The 24,470-nt window shown below is 41.4% G+C and overlaps 4 protein-coding genes and 1 long non-coding RNA gene across 10 annotated transcripts; 4 read left to right on the top strand and 1 right to left on the bottom strand.

Annotated features, from left to right (window-relative positions):
* The first annotated feature begins 1,786 nt into the window (after nucleotides 1–1,786).
* On the top strand, nucleotides 1,787–2,601 carry LOC149092115 (uncharacterized). Its single transcript, XM_089256682.1, has 2 exons — nucleotides 1,787–2,542; nucleotides 2,597–2,601. The coding sequence occupies exons 1-2, from the start codon at nucleotides 1,798–1,800 to the stop codon at nucleotides 2,599–2,601; spliced, it is 750 nt and encodes a 249-aa protein (XP_089112808.1). The 5' UTR covers nucleotides 1,787–1,797.
* Nucleotides 2,602–3,057: 456 nt separating this feature from the next.
* On the top strand, nucleotides 3,058–4,356 carry Gr85a (Gustatory receptor 85a). Its single transcript, XM_089256486.1, has 2 exons — nucleotides 3,058–4,144; nucleotides 4,204–4,356. The coding sequence occupies exons 1-2, from the start codon at nucleotides 3,170–3,172 to the stop codon at nucleotides 4,354–4,356; spliced, it is 1,128 nt and encodes a 375-aa protein (XP_089112612.1). The 5' UTR covers nucleotides 3,058–3,169.
* Nucleotides 4,357–5,535: 1,179 nt separating this feature from the next.
* LOC108658885 (uncharacterized) lies at nucleotides 5,536–9,296 on the top strand. The gene is made up of 3 exons (XM_018111541.3): nucleotides 5,536–6,689; nucleotides 6,842–7,315; nucleotides 7,595–9,296. The coding sequence occupies exons 1-3, from the start codon at nucleotides 5,999–6,001 to the stop codon at nucleotides 8,125–8,127; spliced, it is 1,698 nt and encodes a 565-aa protein (XP_017967030.1). The 5' UTR covers nucleotides 5,536–5,998; the 3' UTR covers nucleotides 8,128–9,296.
* Nucleotides 9,297–9,469: 173 nt separating this feature from the next.
* Nucleotides 9,470–24,365, bottom strand: Orp8 (Oxysterol-binding protein-related protein 8). 6 transcript variants are annotated; one of them, XM_018111532.3, is made up of 10 exons: nucleotides 22,913–24,365; nucleotides 18,899–19,000; nucleotides 14,697–14,746; nucleotides 13,386–13,532; nucleotides 13,085–13,316; nucleotides 12,402–13,025; nucleotides 11,909–12,066; nucleotides 11,663–11,841; nucleotides 10,450–11,598; nucleotides 9,470–10,386 (listed from the first exon to the last, which is right to left on the bottom strand). In XM_018111532.3, the coding sequence occupies exons 1-10, from the start codon at nucleotides 23,367–23,369 to the stop codon at nucleotides 10,152–10,154; spliced, it is 3,333 nt and encodes a 1,110-aa protein (XP_017967021.1). In that variant the 5' UTR covers nucleotides 23,370–24,365; the 3' UTR covers nucleotides 9,470–10,151. The 6 variants fall into 6 exon arrangements, with proteins under 6 accessions (XP_017967021.1, XP_017967024.1, XP_017967023.1 ...); XM_018111535.3 differs by having other exon boundaries at nucleotides 12,795–13,025; nucleotides 22,913–24,360; XM_018111534.3 differs by lacking the exon at nucleotides 18,899–19,000 and having other exon boundaries at nucleotides 22,913–24,363.
* LOC149092113 (uncharacterized) lies at nucleotides 13,618–14,636 on the top strand. Its single transcript, XR_016197669.1, has 2 exons — nucleotides 13,618–14,051; nucleotides 14,125–14,636. It is a non-coding gene; the product is annotated as an uncharacterized LOC149092113 (long non-coding RNA).
* Nucleotides 24,366–24,470: the final 105 nt, after the last annotated feature.

Raw genomic sequence — 24,470 nt, 5'->3', positions numbered from 1 at the left:
TTCTAATGTCTTACGGCGTCGCTGCCTTCTACTTTGATGTTCGCACGGGCCAATTCAGAAAGTCGCGCGTAATGCGCATCTATGGTCGGATAATTTGTGCAACTATATTCTGTGCGCTCTGCCGGGTCAATATGATATATTGGAAAATGTACCCGATAATTCCTACGTACTCCAAACTTATGAAAGTCTTAGTCTATTCTCAGCCCTTAATCTCATTCATATCGTTTACGGCCTGCATGATCGGCTCTCAATTCAAGCAGCAGAGTATTCTTGGGATGTTTAAGGATCTCCTAAGGATAGACAATCTGTTAGCCGAAGCACACTTTTGCGTCACTCCAGCAAATAGATCATTTATGCTAAAGCTATACTGGGTCAGACTATTACTGGCGATAGTTCGAACAGCTCTATTTATGTCACGGGCAGTCATGGACATCAAAAATGTCATCCTTCATCTTAGCATCACTGGAGCACGAGTCGTATCGTGTGGATTCTTGTTCATGCAGTTCACCATCGTCTGGCACATCTGTTATTTTTTCTTAGGGATGCAACTGTACCTGGAGCGACTGTCAATTGAACCGATGTCAATGTCACGGAGAGTGCAGAAAGTTCTGGAGATGCACCGGATGTACTATAAGCTCATACAAATGATAAACAAATTCTGTGAGATTTTTAAGTACTCGCTGGCATTATCCTTGCTTCAGCTCGGATGCAACGCTTGCTTGACTGGATATTATTTCTTTCGTAAGCTGCTGGGAATTATCCAAAAACCCCATAGTCGTACCACAGAAGCGTTTTTGGTACTGATAAACGCTTCCAATGTGATGGAACTCTTAATTTTCGCCAATATAACCAATATGGTTTGTAAGCTACATGCTGAAACATTTCACATCCTACGCTCCTACAACTTTGCCTCGAAGCAATTGGAACGAAGTGTAAGAAAAGCATTTCAATGTTTTTTCAATACTTTAATTTTTGTATCCTAGAATGACTGGCTAGCCCTGCAGCTGACTTGGCAAAATAGGTCGATCAACATCTTTGGCGTTCTGAACATCGATCATAAATTGATATTTCTAATCGTCACTAGCGTATTACTTCACATCATATACATTGTGCAGAGCGACTACAGATATTTTTAAATGTTAAATCGGGGTTTTGGAGAATTAAATGAATCAATTTAAAATTGTCTATTATATATATATATATATATAAAGATAAATGTTTTTATTACAAGAGCGTCCAAAAATAAATAGAATGAAAATTTAAATGAATGACAAATTACATATATTATTTATTTATATATATGTATATCTTATTTTTTTTATTTATTATATTATTTCCACTTTTTATTGCATTGCCTCTCCATAGACAACCATATTTGCCCTACGTGCTTTTCATTTGATATGACAGAGTAAATCGCAGATATAAGTACAATATATCAGATAGCAGTTATATTAAACGAGCTGTCAATTCCAATTTATTTTCCACTTTCTATTCGAGCACCCGTTTCCTATTGATTAAATGCAGTCGGCTGCATTCAAGTAAATCATTTCAGTAGTCGTGAAAATGTCCTCGAGAAAGCAATTCGTATACGCATGGATAACATATTTCTTGGCGCTTTGTGGAGTTTCTGAATTTTACATTGACATTGAAGCGGGCAAAGTCGTAGAGTCGCGTTTCCTGCGTGTTTTTCGTATATTATTTTGTATATTGAGCTTGTGCTCTTTTTCTTGGATAACATTTGTGAATACAGATATAGCAGTGAAATTCGCCACGCAATCCAAACTAATGATTTTCATAATGAATGCCATTTTTATGATAACATGGATAACGAATGCAATTAGCGTCACATGTGCACAGCGCTGGCAGCAGAGGATACTTCAGATCGTTAGGGATTTACTAAGGATTGAAAAGCTGATTACTACACATAGTAATTTCGCCACAATTTCAGAGCTGTCATATATCAAAAAGATTTTCTGGTTTAGGGTATTGCTGCTTATGACGCGAATTATAGCAGTCGTACTACAGACTTTACTTGGTGGGAAAGACTTTGGTGTTTACCTCATCCTCCTCGGATCAAGACTCGTGAGGTATGGATGCTATCTTCTGACATTTAATGTACTCTGGCAGACCTGCAGTGCTCTCATAAGACTTCAATCTTACCTAAGGCAATTATATGTTGATCCAATGCCAATCACAAGAAAAGAGCAAAAAATTCTGGAAGCACATCGAGTGTATTATAAGCTTGTTTGTATCACTAGCGATAGCTGTGACATTTTCAAATATCCAACTGGTTTTTGTCTGCTCCTAATGATCACCAAATTCTGCAGAAATGGATACTTCCTTTTTCGCCTACTATTGGGAAATCCTATAACAACATTGACTCCTTACAACACTTACACTATGATATTATTAAGCAGCCTCGGTGTATGTGAACTCTATGCTCTGGCCAGCATAGTTAACCTGACTGCTAGAGTTCATGATGAAACATTTCAAATCTTACGCAATCTTACCTACAACACGGATGTCGAGGAACGAAGTGTAGGTTCCACACATGGACTTATTATTATTCACTTATTAATTTCTCTCTCCATCATAGAATGAATGGCTAGCCCTGCAGCTAACATGGCAAAATAAGAGTTTCAACATCTTCGGGGTTCTGGACATCAACCTACATTTGGTGTTTTTGCTTGTAGTAAACACATTTCTAAATATAATGTACGTAATGCAGAGCGACTACAACTATATATATTGACGAGCACAGTGATAGGATCAGAAATGTCTTAGAGAAAGGTAAATCTGTCAAAACTCTATGATGTTTCTGTTTCATTGAATTGCAACTACAAAATAAAAGATAGTTTTAATTATCATTAATTGACTCGAGAATTAAAGAATCAACAAGTTTATCAGACTAAGTCAATATTATACTCTAAAATATGTGAAAGACACAGAGAACGAGAGAAAGAGAGAGGAATAGAAAAAGCTGCTGTCATTAATAACTTGACTTAAGTAATACATATCTTAAAGATTTTAGATACCCCTTATATGAAGCGAGCTGTCTGTCACTTCTTATTTATTTTCCATTTTTCAGTCGGCCATAACAAAATTTAAGCATTAATTGATTAAATGCACTCGACAGTATTCTCTTAATAGCTTTCAAGTAGTCGCAAAAATGACTTCGCGCAAGCATTACGTATACGCCTGGATAACCTATATCGTAGCAGTGTGTGGCGTCTCTGAATTCTACTTTGATATTCGGACGGGCAATGTTAAAAAGTCGCGTTTGCTGCGCATTTATTCGCGATTCATTTGCTTATATATGTTGTGCCATTTCTGTATAATAGTATTTCTAGCTTGCTATAATGAAGAGACATTTTCTACGCAATCGAAACTAATGACTCTCTATTTATTGGGAAGACCTGGCGTAATGTTGCTAACACTTGTGAGCAGTATTTTCTGCGTGCAAATGGGGCAACAAAGGATATTCGAGATGATTAGGGATCTGCTAAGGATGGACGAGTTCCTAACTGTATCCAATAGCTGTTTTAATCCATCCAAGAAACCGCAACTTCAAAAGTTTTACTGGATAAAAATATTTGTATTTGTGCAGCATACAGTTATAATAACCTTATGGATGATTACTTCAGACGACAGCATTATATTTACTTTAGGCATTCTAGGAGCAGTAAACATAATGCGTGGCGCGTATTTTTTGTTACTTAATATCATCTGGCAGATCTGCTACTCTTTCATGGCGCTGCAAATCTACCTAGAGCGGCTATTTCTTGATCCAATGGCAATGTCCAGGAAAGCACCGAAAGTTTTTGAAGCGCATCGAAAGTACTATAAACTACTTAATATGCTTAAAGAGCTTTGCGAAATTTTTAAATATCAGTTGTCTTGTTATTTGCTTAATCTGATTTGCAACGCCTGTATAAGCGGATACTCATTTTGTCGTATGATGCTTGGAAATCCTTTGACTTTGAATAACTCCATCAATGAATGGGTCTCATTGTTTTTAAATATCAGTAATTTATTTGAGCTCTACTTTCTGGCCAGCATAGCTCATATGGCTAGCCGACTTCATGATGAAACATTTCTAATTTTACGCTACTCTCCCTTTGACTCGGATGTGATAGAACGAAGTGTATGTACTCCATTTATATTTAATCTTATAGTATGACCGATATTTTTCTTCTGATATAGAATCACTGGCTAGCTCTGCAGCTAAAATGGCAAAATAAGTCGATAAACATGTTCGGAGTTCTACACATCGACCTAAATTTGTTCTTTATAGTTATAACGGGCATCGTACTTCATATAATATACATAATGCAAAGCGACTATGAATATTTGTGAATATACATTTAATTCATATTACACTTATAGATAACTGTTGTGAACATTGAATATTAATCCAATATTTTACGATACTTTTATTATATACATTACTTAAGAAATCACAATATACGCCACATCTTAACTCACTTCCCAAATCGTTAACGTTCCGAAAGACACCAGATGGAAAAGTCCTCTATATTAATAATTTAATAAAGACGTACATTTCTTACTGTTCATCGACTAAATTCTGATATAGTATAGTTTCTCAACTGTCGCTTAGATATATCAAGCTGTCATTTGCTGTTTACATGTTTAACGCCCTTTAAAAGACTTTTAAGTCCGTTTAGCTAATCGATTTAGTTGAATTCGTTGCATGCGCCTTAGCTCTCATCAGTTCCGGTTAAAATGTTCTGGGAAAAGCAATACATCTACACAGGGGTTACATATTTCTTGGTATTCTGTGGAGTTGCAAAGTTCCGCTATGATACCCGAACGGGTCGAATGATTAAGTCGCGACTGTGGAGTTATTATTGTCGATTTTTTATACCTTCATATTGGCAACGACAAAATTTACATTAAAAACTAATTGGATTAACTTGCCGTTGGATCTCAGCCAATATAAGTGGATGACCTTCTTAATTCACATATATCCCTTTTCGCGAATAATGTCTAACTTAATCTTTATAATTTGTGCACAACGCCAGCAGAAAAGTATAATTCTTGCCTCAATTAGGTTTTATATTCATACTTCTATATAAAAGACGCATGAATATGTTTTACTATTGCTTCAGAAATCAATTCCAATGCCAGACAAAACTCGGAAAATATTAAAATGTCACCAACCGTATTATAGACTTGTTCGAATGATAAATGAGTTTTGCGAAGTTTTTAAATACCCATTGTTTTCTTTTCTTGTATTTTTTGTTAATCATTTTAATTTTAATGTCTATACAATAGCTTACAACACTTGGAATTCGCACAATTAAATTAGCTCAATCTTTGTTTTACAAAACAAGCAAAATACAAAAATTATTATTTAAAAATAAATATTTTTTAAAAAGTTGATTAACATGAGAAATTGAAGAGTGCGATGTATCGAGACACCGTCGATATATACTATCGATACTTTTGTTGTTTTGGGGTAACGATGAATTGAGAAAGCAGCCCTCATGGGAAGTTGCACTTGATTTTTGTCAATCGATAGGAGGTAGTAGAACGAACACCGAACCTTGTCGATGCAGCTCTGAACGTTCGGTAGCCCTGGAAAACCACGCCAGTCATTTTTGTTTTGATAAGGATAAAAAAGAGCGTGGCCTGAGAAAATTTGCACAAATCACACAAAAAGCGCCACAAGCAATTGCAGAAACGTTGCAAAGTGTGTGGAATGTTGTGCCGCGCAAAGTGTACACCATATTGAGCGCCACAGCGCATACGTGGAACACAACGTGTGGCCGTTGGCAAAGCAGCAGCCGCGACCGAAACGAGCAGACATCTAAAATAACAAACGGACGGGGTGCTTGTGCAAATGGCTGCGACTTTTCGACTTAATTGTATAACATTACCTTCATGAGCAGACAATAATATAACAAAGCTGACGCTCGCGCAGACGATTTTCTCGAATACCTCAAAGGGCGCAACCTAATTAACGAAATCAAGTAAAATGCATTTGAACCATGCGACGGCCGCGACAGCTGCTATGGCCAACTATCAGCACTATGCGCCTGCACAGCTTGCCACGCATAGCGTTGGCGGTGGCGGAGGGGGAGGTGGTGGTGGTGGCGGTGGCGGCGGTGGAGGAGGAGGCGGCAGCGGTGGTGGCGGCGGCTCCGGTGGCGGGGGCATCGGCCCCAATAGCTTACAGCAGCCAACGACAATTGCGAGCCTGCAGCAGAGCCCGTTTGCTCTGCATCAATTGACTGCCGTGCAGGCCATACAACATCCCACCCATCAAGCCATGCTTCATCCACAGCATCCGCTTGTGCACCTGCTCGACATCTCGACGACCACAACGAACAGCGGTGGCAATCATACACCCATATCGCCCATGAAACAGGAGGTGCAGAGCGTCATTAGCGAGGATGAGTCTGTGGTGGACGATCCGCGCAAGAAGAAGCAGTGCCACGTGTGCAAAAACAAGTTCCGGCAGTTGACCACGTTACGCAATCATATGAAAATACACACAGACGAACGTCCCTACAAGTGCAAGCACTGCGACAAGGCCTTCCGCCAAATCTCGACGCTGACCAACCATGTGAAGATCCACACCGGTGAAAAACCATTCACGTGCAATATTTGCGCTAAGGACTTTCGCCAGCAGAGCACGCTCATAAATCACATCAAGACGCATAAGGGTAAGTGCGGGACAGGCGAATCGAATTGACATGTGTATCTTTATATATAAATATGTATATATATTATAAGATATAGCATTCAGTATCCATAACTTCAATTCTTGATTTTAATCCAAACACACACACACACAAACCTACTCGTGCAATTGCAGCGGCTGAGTCAAGCACGCCGACGTCGCTACTCAACTATCAGCCGCCGTCCTCTTCCGGCAAGCACAGCCGTAAATCGCAGTCGAATCAGATGCACAACGCCTACCAGCAGCAGCATCAGCAGCAGCGTGTACAAATCTCAAAGACTCTATATTCGGGCACCTACAGTTCGCCACAGGCGGAGGAGCTGGTGAAACCGTATCAGTGTAGTGTGTGCAAGCGACGTTTCCCGCAGCTGAGCACGCTGCACAATCACGAGCGGACGCACATCGATCCTAAGCCGTACAAGTGTGAGACTTGCGACAAGTCCTTCAGCCAGCTGGCGACGTTGGCCAATCACAAAAAGATACACACCGGCGACAAGCCATACACGTGTTCCTATTGCCACATGCAGTTCCGGCAGCAGAGCACGCTCACCAACCACATGAAGACGCACACACATCTAACCAGCCAGCCAGCCACAGTCACAGCCACAGGTGAGCCGCTTGTGTGTTCGCCCTACAACTGAGCCGCTTTCTGTTATCACTGTGTGCATTGATCATTAACGCACTTCCCTAACGAAGCTTTTATTTAAATTTTGTACGCATGCAAACCAATCAACAACCAATCAACACCCCAACAACAACAACAACAACAACAACTACGATCAACAACCAACAACCAACTGAACTGAACTGAACGGTTAATCGAACTATCTATCAATCAACCAACCCCATCTATGCAACGATCAATACATCTATGCTATGGACTATTAGTGGATCACTCAACCATGCCAGCGCCCCTTGTTCCCGGCACGCAGCAGCTAACGAGCGGCCTGCTACCCAATAACCTGCACAGCACAACGCCCAACATCCTTCAACTGGACCATCATCCGCTGCTACACTTCCTCGATGGCAGTACTACGGTGAGCTCTGTGGTGGCCAGCAATGTAGCAGCGGCGGCGGCGGCCAACACCAAAGTCGAGCACTATCAGAATGCGCAGGGCGTTCGACTAAATGTGGGCAACATAAATATGCTGAAGGGTGACAATCCGGATCGTCCGTTTGGCTGTAGCGTCTGCCGGCGGTTCTTTTCGCAGCAGAGCACTCTGGTCAACCACATCAAAACGCACACGGGCGAGAAGCCGTACAAGTGCAAGATCTGTGAGGTTAGCTTCCGGCAAGTGGCCACGCTCAATAACCACATGAAGATCCACACCGGAGAGAAGCCCTACAACTGTTCCTACTGTCCCAAGCAGTTCCGGCAAAAGAGCACACTACAAAACCATTTGCGGGTCCACACGTGCTAGGCTAGCACCCAGCCAGAGTCCCCAAGCCCGAGCTAGCTCGCTCGACCGAACGCCCGCCCGCCCGCATGTCTGTCAGCCAGTCAGCCAAGCAGCCATTGAGGAATCGTGCAATATGCATAAGCACATACAGTTATACTATATACAGATACCGATCGGATACATGCATAAGTACATAAAGCACATACATACATAAAATACATATAAACATGCATAATACATACATAAACATATATGCATAATATATATATATATATACATGATATGCTTATATATATGTTTCTATATATATATATACATATGTATGCTTATATATATATATGAATATATACTCGAAAAGTGTTATTTACCTGCTGTGCAGAGCGCAATTGTATGTAAACTATAGTAGAGCTGATCCACATGCATGTCCAACTGTAAGTTAAGTCTAGAAGTACTCGTACACACATATTTGTACATGCATATACAACTGTGTGTGTATAGACACATAACCAATAAGAACCCATGCATACATATACACACACACACACACATAATACAGGGTGTTTAAACCTAAACAAAACTAAACTCTAATCTAATCCTACTTATTAGCTTCTTAACTGTTGTCACCTACCCTCCCTCCCACACATCGACCTCCATACACCCTTTCAGTTTCAGTGCCGAAGGAAAAACATTGATTTATAGCTTCTCGTCGTGTTAAGTGTTAAGCTGAACCTAATATAAATACATATAAAGATGAAAAATCTAGTTATTGCTACTATACTGTGTAATACCCATCCCATACGCCATCCCGCTAAATATAAGGCGTAATCAGAAAAGAAAAGAAATCATAACGAAAAAATCTATTTAAATAAGTGTACTCTTAGCGCATATTTAGCAGCATCTTTTACTCACATGACTAAACCGGAACGATGAAAAACATCAAAATATCGTATAGTCGCAATCGCGTTAATAAATCCCCCTATAAACTGGATTGCTTATAGAACAAAACATAGTAAACGGAGAGACGAGAGGTCCTATATTAAGTGAAATAAAATTGTAAAACAGCTAAATTGAAAATGAGAATGACCGTAAATGTTGTAGAAAATATATAGTATATATATAAATATATATAAACTATTTGTAATTGTAAGCAAAAAGCAACAACAATAAAACGAATAAATGCAAAAACAAAACTACTTACTCTCACATTGAGCTACTCAAATATCATCATCAAGGAACATCCCTTAATTGGCCTCAATTAAAATTCGTGTGCCCTTTCATTCGATAACTGTATTAATATCCCCTAAATCATGATTTCATTCACTCACCCTCAGGGCCAAATTTCATTGGAAACAGTTTGTCCAAGTGAAAGGAAAAGATGTGTTCAATGTTTATTTCAATTCAAATATGTTTTCAGGTAGTACAATTCGTGTCGATGTTATGCAAGAACGTGTATTTTGTGTATATAGTACACTAAGTTTATAATAATCACTTTAGCATTAAACTTGCTTAATGTTTACGAGTGTTGCACGTTGTTCTTGTTCATAAGAAAGCCTCTCGAGCAGCTCTGCCAAATGATCTCATATGAATATATATGTGTATATATTTTATGAGAGTACTAGTATATTTATGCATTTATGTTTGAAAACAACAGGAATTGAATGCATTGTAGTGTCCGTGAATTGGAATTGTTACGAAATTTTGGTGCTAGTTTTTATGTTTGTAAAACGTATAAGCCTAAACGTACCTGATCGGGCCTCTAAGCTGATGAATTACTTTCAACATTTCTGTGGCCACAGTAGCTAATATTACATTATAGACATTTATTGGGACTAACATACCAATTAGCTTAATTCATAATTCTTGATTGACTTTACACGACGCTCGTTTGAACAGTGAATCTGTTTCATTGAGTGGGACAGAATATACAATAGAAGAGGCATGGTTATATAGCTTTAGAATAATATTGGGCGCGTATAAATAGACTATATTTGTATATACCATAGCTCAAATGTTGTACTTATATGTAGAAAATTTAACCAAAATAACTATTTAAAGAACCAGCGCAGAATCACGCTGAATGTTAGCCCAATTAAAGCATAGATTAGAGACTTGACCACCGTCGATATGGAGACGCCGCCCCCAATTAAGTCATTTGAATTGATACTGCCATTTCTCAAGTGCGGCGCAAACTGGATTCGTTCCAGCCGGTTTGTGATGTCGTTTAGTTGCTTTGAATGGTTGGCCAACGTTGTGTTCATCTGGTCAATGGCCAAGGTGAGTCTGAAGTATATTGGAATACAAATATAAATACTTTATGATTGCTTCAATCGATCGGAAACTCACTGTCTAATGGCTGAAGAATTGGAGCCACGCTTAACAGCACCCTGCGGCGATGGACTTGAGTCGGAATCCACGGGCTTGTTCTTAGCCTTGGACACCTTTTTGGTGTCTGAGGGAAGTCGTCTAGTGGAGTGGGCGCCAGGGTCTATATTGGAGCGTATTAGCTCGGTGCCGTGCACGATCGGCACCGTTTTGTTACGCGTCTCGGTGAGCACCTTATAATCACATTCGTATTGGCGTACATCGTTACGAACGTCCCATGGCCGCAAATCCGCGTACTTGTATATCCATTCGCCGTAACCGTTCAGCTCAAAGAGGGCCGGAACATGTGGTTGATCGTTTTGTAAACGTGACTTGGCCGCCTCTCGTTGGTTTTCCTCCAGCACCGTTTTCTGCTCGGTAGCAGCCACTTGATCCTCCCGCGCTATGGCATCTGAAACAAGACTCCAAAGACGCTGCGACTCTGTTGGTAATTGTTTCTCCAATGGCACCACGTGCCGTATTAGCCGCTTCGAGCGCATTTCTGCATCGACCTTCAATAGTACGCTTTCTTCTCCGGTTTTTAGATCCTTGAGGCGTAGCTCCTTGTCCCAGTGGCCGTTGATGGTAGCCAAAGTTTCTTTTCCCAATTTAATTTTGCCTACGACTACGTTTATGGTATCTGAGCCGCCAAGGAATGGTTTCAGCTTGAATTCGAGCTCCGTCTTGTAACCGGTGTTCTCGCATTCGATGTTTATCTTGCCACCGAGCTCCATGGACAATGTGCCCATGAGAATGCCCTTGCAGTGGGCATAGGGCGTGGTTGCCGTATAAATTTCGCCACGTGGCAGTAGCGTCATCGTGGCCATACCCTCAAGTACGGCCGACGTGCTATTGCCGTAGAACTTCGATTTGGCCAAGATGGAGCAGGAGATACTGAAGCCATCCTCGCGATTCGTTACATAAAATGCCGATACCGGCGGATGGTGCGAAACCTGTTCGGCAATGTAAAAGGTACGACTGCCGTTGGGGTGTTGCCAATAGCAACGAAATGTTTCGCCCAATATGGGATTATATGGCTTCTTGAGGCCTTTGGGCTTCTTGTAGAACCCGGACAGGTACCATTGAACGACGAATTTCATGCGTGTGTAGGCGTCATCTTCATGGACAGCCCTGCCGAATAGCAATAGACAAATTGTTAGAAACGAATCAAAATAGAGCGAGGAGGAGCGCATACCTAGAGAGCAAATCCGCATGGTAATAAGAGTCAGAGAGCTTGTCCAGAAACGAGCGCGGCTCCAGAATAAACGTGGGCAACACCACCTTGCTCAGATCCATGCCGGGTCGCACCTGTTTCACGATACACCAGATGAGGCTCTTATTTTCCTCGGCCAACTCCTCCACTTGCTCTCCTTGCTGAAGAACGTAATGGAATATTTATGAAAATGATTTGATCGATCACGGAATGGGTTTCACCACTTACCTCACCAAACTCCTCCTCTTGAAATGGCACATAGGTAGTCTCTTCGCATGGTATTTGTTCAGCCACATCATCTTCATGTGCCGGTTCTGACTCTGAATCGCTCTCCAGTCCCGACATTGCCGCATTGGGCGCTTCATTTTGACTGTCAGCGTCCAGATCTGTAACGAGTTGATGAAACGCTCAAACTCGTGTTCGTCACTGTCTAGAGGAGATCTCTAGCTGAGGCAACAGCAATGGCAATGACCCCAATAATGACCTATTCCATTAACTAATGCAAGTATATTGGCTATTTTATGGGTAGATGAGTGGCTAAGATGCGAAACTAACGACTAGCTTCACAATTATTGTACATAAATTTTGAACAAATAACGCCCAGACTACTTCGTGTCGGAAGCAACACAACATAAGCAACTGCTCGACATTGCTAGCAACAACAATGACAACAACTACGACAGACAGATATTGAAATGTGAATCTGGCTGGGGGCCTTCACCCTGAACGTTGACTTGGAAGCGCGGCAGCAGCAGGCAATCGGGCGGTGCACTGACTGGCCTGGAGCCAGCTCCCCTAGGACACACACTGCCGCTGGCGTAGTCCTCTTCGTCGTCACTGGAACTGCTTCCGCAGAGTGCGGCGCCCATCGATAGCGATTTGCTGATGGGCGACAGATGCCTGCCTGTGCGTCGGCCAGGATTCATTTCAGAGGCATTTGAGACATCGCTGGCGCGTCGCATCTGGGCGAAACGTGGCAGGCGCTTGGTGCGCTCCCAGTTGCTAACAGCGCTGCTGTACAGCTGCTGCAGTAGCTGCGGTGTCTGGGCGCGCGACGGTGGGCGCGAGGTCTCCTGCTCGGCCGGCGGCGCCAGCCAGTGCTGCATCCACTTACCGTGATCGTTGAAATGCTTCTCATAGTCGGCTTCCGACCACTGAGTCTCGTCCGAGACGGGCAACGGCTCCTCGGCGTAGTTGCTGGACGGTGTGTTGGTGCTGTTGGATCGCAGCAGTAAAGCTGAGCAGCGCAACGACAGCTCCAATGCATCCATCCAGCACTTGCCAGCGGCCTGGCTCGGCGCTCGAAAGATCAAGTAGGCTGTGGGCAGTGGCTGAACCACAGCGCCTGCAAGAGAAACAGGAGATCAGCAGTTGTCACAGACGAGCCGTATAGAGTACAATTACCTATGGTCTCCTTATCGGGTCCGCGTGGCGCCCAGATGGGCTGGTCCAGCGGATGAAAGAGCTTGAAACAGAAGCCGTCCTTCTTGCTGGGCCGCTCAATCACCTGACATGAGGTCAGCATTACTGTGCCCACCCAGTGGCTACTTTTTGTCTTTTGGCTCTTGTAGATGAGCAGCAGGCCAGGCTTCAGCACGCACCACAGCTTCGTCCAGGACTTGAGTGTGCCGCGCACCTGTAAAGGAAACGAGAAATTTTGTATCAAAAGTTTGACTGCGCGTCTGTTAAACTAATTAACACTCACCTTTAGCCAATCAGCCAGCACTATGACCGCCGGATCCTGCAGAGAATTCATCAGCTCACTGGCCACGCGTTTCTTCTCACGCCGATAGTTCTTGCGCTGGGCCTTGTACGACTCCTTGCGATTGAGCTTGGAGGCCTCTGCAGCAGACTGGGGAAACAAGAGATGATTAGGTGGGTGGGCAGGTGGTTTGTTACCTAGCTAGTGCGTTATATAAACAACAGCAACTGAGCATATGAAAATGCACTTGTCTGCACCTGTCGACAGTTTCTGCATACATTCCAAAATTTCAAAAACATTCGCAGTCTCTTCTTTGTCTCGAGGATGTCTGTGCGCGCACCTGACAACCAACTTCCTCTATAACATTGCTACACACGAATTTTCCAACTAATTCATAAAGCAAATGTTAATCTAATTAGCGCTTAAAACACAATTTTCACACACGAAAAATATGAGAGAGAAAAAAGCCAAAAAGTCGAGATCAGCAGCTATCTGCACAGTTTCACTGGAAGATACCCTATATACATTGGATTTACTTTACGAACTGAAACTAATTTGGTTCACATTTACCGCAGTAAGCTATTAAAATATTTCGAAATTCCAAATTTAAATAGAGAGAGAGGCAGACAGAAAGAGGGAGAGAGACAGAGAATTTAGGTGAAATAATTTGTAAATATTAAAATTCATTCGAATGCCAAACCAAACAACGAAACGATATAAACATAAAGCAATTCTGTTTCAGCCCCGGGCAAATTGCCCGTATTTCCAGTCGAAACCGCAAATTGAAACCGGAATAATGTGATTGGAGTTCACAGAAGATATCAGGAAAAATACAGTCAGCTTTAGCGAGTATTACAAATATTAGTTTTTCGTTATTTAGCCATGAGTATTTACATATGCACACAGCTATATTAATATAATATTTACACATTATATACATACATATATAGTGGCATGTAAAAAAAAAAAAAAAAAATTGCCTAAGCCCCTTTTTGGCATCAGTATGCAGGGAAATCGTATAAGTGTATTATTTTATGGCTTATCAACTTTGCACGTGGTCCGCCTCTATCAATAGATATGCAATCTGTGCTTTTGGCGTCAGCAGGAACCGCACATCGATTAGAGCTGCATTAGTCAGCTCTTATCACAGAGCTCTTATCGGATAGCTCGCCTCAGACAATTACATGCGGACAGAAATCATGACCCAGTTTCAACATTTCTGATTGGTCTTTAATTTCGGTTGTTGTACATATATTTAAAAAAATTCCAGCGCATTTGTTTGTTTTCTGGGAGAAGGTGGAGAGAAATACTTACCTTGTCTGCCGAATTGCCATCGCGATTATCTGCGGCCCAATTGGCGATTCCTGCAATAAGAGATTGAATTGAACGAAGTTATAAACGCTGTGGCTGGCGGATTCTCTAATTATTTATGGCCCGAATTGAATTGGGTTAGCAGCGGCTAAGATCTAAAAGCAATTTGGAAAGATGTTCACAGCCTATTTGTGTATTGTGTATGCTTGTGTCTACACATATGTACATATGTATATGCTTAACGATTTGTATGTGTGTATGTGGGAGAGAAAGAGAGAGAGAGAGATGTATAAAGTACATAAAAACAAATCAACATCGTCTCAAGGTAGGCCGCGGCGCGCTCTGTTTTATTTATTTTTCGAATATGTTTTAATTTATTTCGCAAGACAAACAGACACAACACGTAGTACATATGCAAATGAGCTGGCGAGAACGTTAGTTGGGATGCTCAGGGGCCCTCACTCTCACTCTGTATCTTTCTCTCTCGCAGTCTCAGTTTGCACTTTAATCATAATTGCACACGCTTTCATTAAATTATTATTTTCAACTATTTTTAATTTCTCCTTTTTTACACATTCAATTTATTAAGCAAAGAGACTAGTTTTTTTAGCTTATGTCGCGTCTGCTGTGGCGCACGTAATATACAATAAAAATCAAATAGATTTCAGCTCATAATTGGACAGACTATGCGGAAGACGCGTGGACGCTATGCGACTGGCACTTGCTTTGTAGTAGATTCATTTGGTATTCACGCTGCTCCACTCTGGCCAGCCAGCCGAAGAATGTGCGTAGAAGCTGCGAGCGGCGAGCTGCGAACTGCGGGCTGCGAGCTGCGAGCTACGTTAATTGGTGCCTTAGCATTTGCTGAACGTACGCGGGTACTACATGACGTATACGCTATACGATACTCAGAATCGGATTCGGAATCGGAAAGGGAATTAGAAATAACACGTATCCGCAACCGTAACCGTCAACGAATTGTTGTGAAACTGTATTGAGATGGCGCGCGAATGCGTGCTGGGATGCCCAGTCAGACTCGCCGATTGAGATATATGTATATATGTATGTAAATATGTTTATTGGCATGCGCAGCGAACGAAAACAAAACGCAGCTAACTACGGAGCCGGAGCCGCAACGACAACTGAATATGCCCAAAGAGCAGCGACGAGCAGCTGCCGCTGGCCCAGCGGCGATGACGCGACTGACACGGCCGCTGACGCTGGCGTTGGCGTCGCTGCCGCCATATACCCCACACACCGCCCGCCATATAATAATGAGCCATTAGCCGTATGTAGTGATTGCTGCTGTTGTTGCTGTTGCTGTTGTTGTGGCTAACGATTGCATGCTCGCCAAAAACAAAAAGCAAATAGATAAAATAAAAACAATAACAAAACAAAAATCAAAACATTTTTTGTTTGAGAAATGTTTTGAATATTTCGAAAAGCAGTTGAGAGGCGCGTCTCTGGCGAGCTGCAGCGAACGCCCGATATTAAGTACTCGTGTGTTAATTTAGACAGCTCGCAGATATGATATCAGTGCGCAGTCGGCATCTGCGTCGGCATCTGCCCAGCGTCGACGCGCCGCTGCCATCTAGGCTAGTCACACTCACTGCCGCTCTCTCTCTCTCTCTCTGTCCGTCCTCTCTCTCTCTCTGTTGTTCATAGTCACTCTTTATGTGCCAAACATTTGGGGCGTTATCGATGAGGCTATTAGCTACTAAGTTTCTTCTGTGCATATGCACACACATACATGTACATGCTGCCTCTGCGTATGTGTGTGCATGAGCTACACACAAGTGTTTACACTGAGCTCATGAGACGTGATCCCAGACGCCGTATTACCTAAGGCTTACGACTTAAGTGTGCCTTACGATATTTATAGTCTTCAGATCAAACAGTTCAATATTTCCAAGTGCACACAAACTTTAAACTACATCTGTTCACTGACATGATCTTACTCAACGTACAAATGCAAATACAGTAGTCGTTCGCTAATGAACAAATGGAAATGGGAAGGCTAATGAAAATGAATGAAATTTACTTTGTGTATTGAAAAGTATGCTAATTACTTATTTCTAATTCATTATTATATAGAGGCTCGGGACTTAATGTAATCTATAAAATATGTTTAGGTCTTATAAATATTTTCCAAATTATTTGAGACGAAATACATTTATCTACCAAGTCTTTTATCAAGATAACATAAACCGAGTTTTGAGACAATCCCGGAAACTAATTCACATGTTTTGCTCTGAGCCAGAGCTGATTTTGTATTTTTTTTCTGGTGTCCATCCAACAAGCAAGCCGAAGCAAGCAAAATTTGTAGTGAAAATTATGTGGAACCCGGAAATCAAATATTGTACTTTGTACGCTTTGAGCCGCAAAGCAAATATAATAATTTTCCATGAACCAAAATTAGTTTTATTTCGCAGTTTCCCTAGAAATTAGCAAAACGTATTTCTAGTTGGGCCATTTCTTTTTTTAAAGGCAACTGTTTTTGTAACAATCACAAATAAGTCAAACTAAAAAAATAAATAAACAAATATAATATAATTTATAAAAATATATATACATAAAAGAAACCTAGATTCCAACATAATCAAAACTGTATAGTTTAATGTAGATCCTAAGCAATTCAAGTGCATTAATAGCTTATAAGAAATATAACAACTTAAGAGCTGCTTCCCATCACTGAATTATCTTTAATTGTTGATTCAGGCGCTGAGCAAATGTGCTAAACTATGTCATAATTCATTTCGTATGTTTGCTAAAATGCAAATAAAACAATAAACAAATTCATCAAGTTGCCGGCCAGATGTGCTTTGAAATCGGAACTGCGGACTGCAAGCTTGCTGTTAGTTGTATTATTTTATTTGTAGATAGAAGCAATTAGTAAGTCAGTCGAATGTTCGCAAAGCTCATTTGTCATATTTCAGTGTTGTTGACAGCTCAATGATTCAGTGGGTACGAAGAGAGTATCAAAAATAAAACGAAGAAATGAAAGCAAAAGTCGCTTATCGGAGCGCAAAATGTTATCGTTAAGTTTTGCAATCAAATGTTGTACGAGCGGGCCATTTCAATAAAATGCCAACGCTATGTTTTTGCACATTAATTAGGGCTTATCGAGAGCGCGAACACTTTTAAGTTCTATACCAACTAAATACAACTACAAATACCGACGATAAGATATGATATGGCAGATTGACAGCCAGCAGCGGCACTGGCACAGCTAGACGTGGGCAATCTTTTATCCAGCAAAGCTCCAAGACAGGAACTGAACTGGAACGGCATGGGATGGGGCGGTACGGGGCTCGCTGCCTTCAATTTCATGTCATAAATATAACAAACACAACTGAACAACTGAAAAACTAGTATACAATACAATACTCGTCCAATAATAACTGAAAAGCTTTTGATAATGCACCGTGCGCTGCGGCACACAATAGATGGGAACGAAGGCAAAATGATACGAATGGCAGCCAAATGCGTCACAGATATGGCAACGCTTGACGCGGCGGTCATGGCTAAGTGAGTACTTAACTAAATGTTCGCGAAATGCATACAAATGCGTTCGTTGGCCAACTGCATGGAGGGAGGCCGAACGCGTTGATGATCACGATTAGCGAAAGCAAAAGCTGAAGCAAAAGCAAAAGCAAAATATATGTGCAAAATATGTGCCACAGATGGTCCGTGGAATCCGTGAATATTCGTTTTATGATCAATAAAATGACTGCTGGAATAATCAGGGAATAACTTGGTATGCAGTATGGGAGATGGAATGATAAATAGAATAACGTTCAGTGGAATAATCTGAAATGTTCTTAGTATCAACAAAATTTATAATGAAATGTGGAATAATCAATGAAAAGATCGATGAAATCATTGTCGTATGAACTCAGTGAAATGATCTATAAATGATCAGTGGAATTATCAATGAAATGAACGGCGACATGATTGTAAAATTATACGTAAATTGATCAATGGAACAATGGAATGCTTGCTAGAATGATCATTCGAAAGATGACTGATAAATAGCAACTTTGTAGCTTAATTGAAATGATTTCAAATGGGAATAATAGTGGAATGAACTGTAGACTGATAAATGAGTTATTTTTATAGTGGATGCCATGATCAGTGAAATAGATTGTAGAATTGATTTGATGATAGATCGGTGAACTGTGCAAAATTTTTGGAAAAAACTTCACCTGGCGATGATGGCGCTGGGCTGTTGCTCAAACTGTCTGTGGAGGGCAGTTTGGTTAAAAGCACCTTTTGCGAGGGTCGACGCTTGAATTTAAAATCGAATACTGCAGTAATGTGAGCAGTTAGCCCCATACATAGAATGAAATATGTTAAAAGAGAGGGAGAAATAGAGAAAGCGAGCAATATAACTAGTCAATATTCATATAATATCAATACACAAATGTAGTTCTATAATTCTATAGTGTTACTACATACATTAACAAACACATTTACGACATCGAGACGACTTTAGAAAGTATAATTTGACACCGACAAAAGCAGAAAACCATAGCGAAATAAAGAGCTGGAACTGATAGAACTTCTCATCCAATAACATATTCATAAGTAAAACATTTATAAACAAACATGAATAAAGTAGAACTAGTATAAAAACTAAATATTTATATTTAGAGTGTGAGTTGATAGTAACCCAAATATGATATAGTTTAGTATGCTCTAACGGTAAAAGTAGCACATTGACAACATTTTAATGGATATTTCGAAGACCCAGCGATCGATGATAATCGATGCTATACATTTATGATTACTTTATTGCACCTATAGTCCAATAAATTAGTAGTTCTCGCACTCATGTGATACCCTGTTTATATTTATCTCAAACATTAATTGGCTGTAATAGAACTATCGATGTGATTATGCATAGTCCAAGTCAACTTTAATCAAGCTGAATGCATGTCAGCTTGGCGCAATTCATGCGCAACCCTATGGCAATGTATCTCGGTCATTGTCTAGCTGCGGGATAGACCATATTAGACGTGTCGATTAATCGCTGTGAATTAATTAAGTACCGCTATCAATTTGCTGTCATCGGGTACGGCGCACAGCACGCAGACGTCAATAAACAAGGCGAGTCTAGCGCTCCTAGGACGATAGGATGCGTCGATAGATTGCATTGATTAATTTCCAATAAAGAACTTGTGGGCGTTTCAATTACGCAATTTCCAAGCACGCCTCGCGCCTGGCCACGCCTGGCTAATATTGGCCAAGATATGGCCAAAGGAGCGCCCAGCCAAAGTTCAAAGTGCTAAACGAGCGACCCTGTGCGCCATGTGGCGGCTAATGGTCAACTGTCGATAGCTGTTAATTTGGCGCTGACCAATGGGCGACAGCATTAAAAAGAGCTGACCGCAAATGATGAATGACATCAACATGCGAATGCACTTTTGGTTATGCCAACTTTTGTTGTTGTTGTTGTTGTTGTTGTTGCTGCTATTGCTGTTTTGTTGATGACTGTTGCATATGATGTCACAGCAAGCACCCGTATGTGCCCCCATTTGTGTATGTGTACGCGTATGTGTATGTGTTTCATATAATCCAATTATATACTATAGTGCTGGCCAATGGCATATGTAAGTGGAGCAGGGCTCTTACAGTGGCGGCGGAAGTGGTTTCTACTAGAGGGATGGATTCATTAGATATGCAAACGGCGAATGCCAGGTGGAGCTGGCAATCAATATGCATATGTGCATCGAGTTTAGCACGACTCTCTAATTTATTACACGGCAATTTGCCCAAAAGCATGCTATAAAATATTCAACGAATGAGATACTTGTCCACACACACACACACACACACACACTCGCCAAACACATTGATTTGGATAAGTGATGCATATTCGTTCAATAGATAAATTATTCAGCCCTCTGCTAGATATGACGATCGAATTCGAATCGTTGGTTATGCAAATGTACAAGAGAATTTCATCAACGGGTACAGCCAAAGTGGACCGGATGTGGCCAGGCGGAGAAGTGGAATAAAGACTAGAGCTAAAGTTCATGGTGCACATCTCACTTCTGACCTTTGCCAACGAAGCTTGGAAGCGAAACAAAAATAGAATGCAGCATGCCTTATGAAATACACGCCAAACCCAGCACAGCCCAGCTCAGCCCTCCTCCCATCCGCCCCAAATAGGCCCTTACGTACGCCAAAATGTAAAAAAAGAGAAATGAATAGAAAAAAATGTATATACGTAAATTGAAATAAAAAGCAAGCAACTAAAATGGATGGACACATCACAAAACGCAGCGACGCATCGATTTTTGTTTTTGCTCGTTTGCCCCCTGAGTCGCTGGGGAGTGGAGCAGGGCATGCCGACTTTTTGCAAATATACAAGCAGACATACCACATTATATACATATAAGTATTATATATATGTATATTTGTATAATTGTGCCAACTGCTGCATTTCTCAGCATTCATGGCCTGCAGTTGGCCCTTTCGGCGCCTTTGGCCCCACTGTGCCCCAGCCAGGGGGTACTAAAAAGTGCCTAAAAGTTTGCGCGTGTCAGCTAATTGCTTGTGTGTATGTGTGTATTTGCACAATGCCCATTGTGCATGTACAAGTACCAAAACAATAAAAGATGTCTACTTAAAATTTTATGACAATTACTTACAATAAAACACACAACGAACTCGAAGCGCAAAAGCAACAGAAGTACAGCTTAACGAATTATTAATACTCTCTAGGTCAAGCTCTAAATATAATGTACTAACTGAAGCATAAGCAATCATAAATATATTATGCACAGAGACAAGCTGTAATATGTGTATATAGTATATATCAAAGACTTATTTAGACTTAAGACACATCTTATGCATGTATTTGTGTAGATTAAATTGTATAATCTCAGCTCTGCCTGCATAAGGCCTTTATCATGCAAAACAATGAATATTTAAGATGCAAAGTCTTTATCATACGAGACTGCAATATTTTTACAAAAGAAATTTGAGCTCGTTAGCAAATTGGCAATTAAGTGTAATATTAATTGGTTTGGCCGGATGCAGTTGAGCTGACAAAAGCCCTGAGGTAATCAATGAGCAACTAGCACGACCTGCTGCTTGACACGCACACAAAGATACACAGACATAGAGATACACTTGTCGCTCATAAACTGCATTTATACGCATATAATAAATATCACATAAATACGTCAAATGCTGTTCTCAAATCAATCGCAGTCTAACTTCTCTTGGTACAGATTTTATCAGTGTGAGTATGCATATAAAAGTCATCAAGTCTGTTTAGCGAGCGTGTGCTGTAGCACATACATATGTATAGACGTTGAAACGTAAATTATGACAAGAACAGGTGCAAGTGCAAAGCGACACGGGTAAAATCCGATTTGTTTGCCTTTTGTCTTCAATTCAAATTGTGGTTGCTGCATAGTCATAGCAACAACAAACTGAGCTCAATCAACAATTAACACCTCTCGCTCTCACTCTCTCTCTATCTATCTACATCTCCCCCCACACTCGAGCTTCGACCAGTTGACGGATGGAGCGGAAGTGCTTGAAACCCCAGACAAAGTTAAAAGCGTGATGCGACAGTCGATGTTAGTCGCGTAGCGGGAACTGCCATTGAAATGCGAGAAACAACAAAATCAAAACAGAAAACGCAAAAGTGCCAAAGCACAAAGTTACTGGCTTAAATATACCCTGTACGCATCTAAGAGCTGTCTGGCTACTCCCTTATTATTATCGATAAACATATGCTACAGCCTCACGCAGCAGTTGAAATTTGAAATTATATGTACAACAGAAGAGAGTAAATATACAGCTATAATTATATACATTCATATAGTAATGAATATAACAATATAAGTTCATGAACTATACATATGTATATAATAATAGAATTGAACAAACTAAACACATATGCCTTCCCTGAATACACCTTCACTAATTGAGTGCAGGGTATGCAAATTGAGACAGCAACAAAACATAGATTATCATATGCATGTATAAGAAGAATACGAGTGTGTGTGTGTGTCAATGATTGAAACGAAAAATGCGAACAACAACGAAACACAAAACGAGAGCGCAAAATGTGAGCCTGTAATAGCGGCCAACAGAAAAGCAACGCAAAATGACGCAAAGAGACGACACTGAATATCAATTGAGGCTAAGCTGGCTGAACGGTCGCATCCTGATCACCAACTCATCACCAGACGACTCACCTGACGACTGCCTCAGGCCGGCGCTGTTTGGTGGCGTTATGTTAATGCCACTGATGCTGCTGCCGCCTGCACTGGCGCCAATGCCGGCACTGACGCCCAGCGACTGATTGGAGGCCGCCATGGACATTATTCCGGTCGTCTGCAGCTGTAGATGACTCCCAGTGGCCGTGGGCACGCTGCTCGAATGCGGCGGCTGCTGTTGCGGTGTGCCGGGCACTGAATGGGAAGCGGCGTTGGCCACTGGCGGCACCAGTGTATCCCCGCCGCCCGCATGCTTTGCACTGCCTATGCGTATTGGTGTGCTGCTACCTGGTAGAGCACCCGCCGCACCGACACCTGAGTTGATGGGCGTGTGGTTGCCACTGCTCGAATTGGTTATGACAGCTGGTTGCTGTTGTTGATGATGCTGCTGCTGCTGCTGTGATTGCTGTTGTTGTTGTTGTTGTGTTTGCTGCATACTGTCTTCTGGAGTTGTTATGTTTTTGTTGTCTGTTTCTTGTTCCACTTATTGCTTAATCAGCATGGCCTTTGCTTCAGTTGTCCAGCGTGCAAGGTTGACACACTCTCACATACACGACTTACACACGCACAGACAAACACACGCAGGCTCGGCCAATTATTGATTTTGCTTAGCTTCCCTCCTTACGGCACATACAATTTTGTTTTCCAAACTTCTGTTTTTTTTTTAATTTTCTTTATTTTTTATGTGTTTTTTAACTGTACTGTTATTGGCAACTCGAAACTGAAATGCTGCTGCTTGTTTTTTATAAATATGTATATACTATATGTATATATACATAGTATATGTATGTGTTTATTTGATTCAGGCTGTGGAGTGCCTGCTCCTTTGCTAGTTAGTTAATTAAAGGCAGCACTGCAGCCACGTAACAGACAGCATGAACCAATTAGCTTGACTGCTAAAACAGCACAACGGTCAGTATTATTATTCTTAGTCATATACACTCACTCACTCAGTCGCTCAACAAGAAACACCACTAACACATATGCGAGAGCTTGACACACACTTTTCGTATGTGTTACAAACTTGTACTTGCCGCGTGGGCGCTCCGACGTTGTTCACGCTTCACGTACAACTGAAGCTGAGACTGGCACAACACTGCGGCACACCGCGTTCGCATTCGCATTCGCTATTCGCATTCACATACACACAGAATACATGCGTATTTGTGTACTCGTGTCTTATTTCCAAAAAGCTAAACTTGTTTGTACGCTTTTGTATGAGCTCATCCAATGCTGCGCCCGTTTCCCTTGCCGACGTCAACTCGAACGAAACACTAACAACCACCATTGTTCGTTTGTAAGATTATTATTGTGACGCGGCAAAGACGCTGGAAGTGCAAATGCGAACAAGTTGAACAAGCTTTTTTTTGTTTGGGGGAGGAATTGGAAAGCTAGCCGCCTACCAATCTGCATTGCCAACAGCTGACAGCTTTCAAACTCATGGAAACGTGTAGCCTGCCCTCGCTGTGTGCGAAGAGTGCAGATATATATACCAGCTAATATTGACCAATCTAGTACATTCTTGAGCGTTCCCGGC

Source organism: Drosophila navojoa, chromosome 2, assembly GCF_054131105.1.
Source record: "Drosophila navojoa isolate 15081-1374.11 chromosome 2, UAZ_NAV_1.0, whole genome shotgun sequence".
Lineage (NCBI taxonomy): Eukaryota > Metazoa > Arthropoda > Insecta > Diptera > Drosophilidae > Drosophila > Drosophila navojoa.
This window is presented reverse-complemented; position numbering and strand designations above follow the sequence as displayed.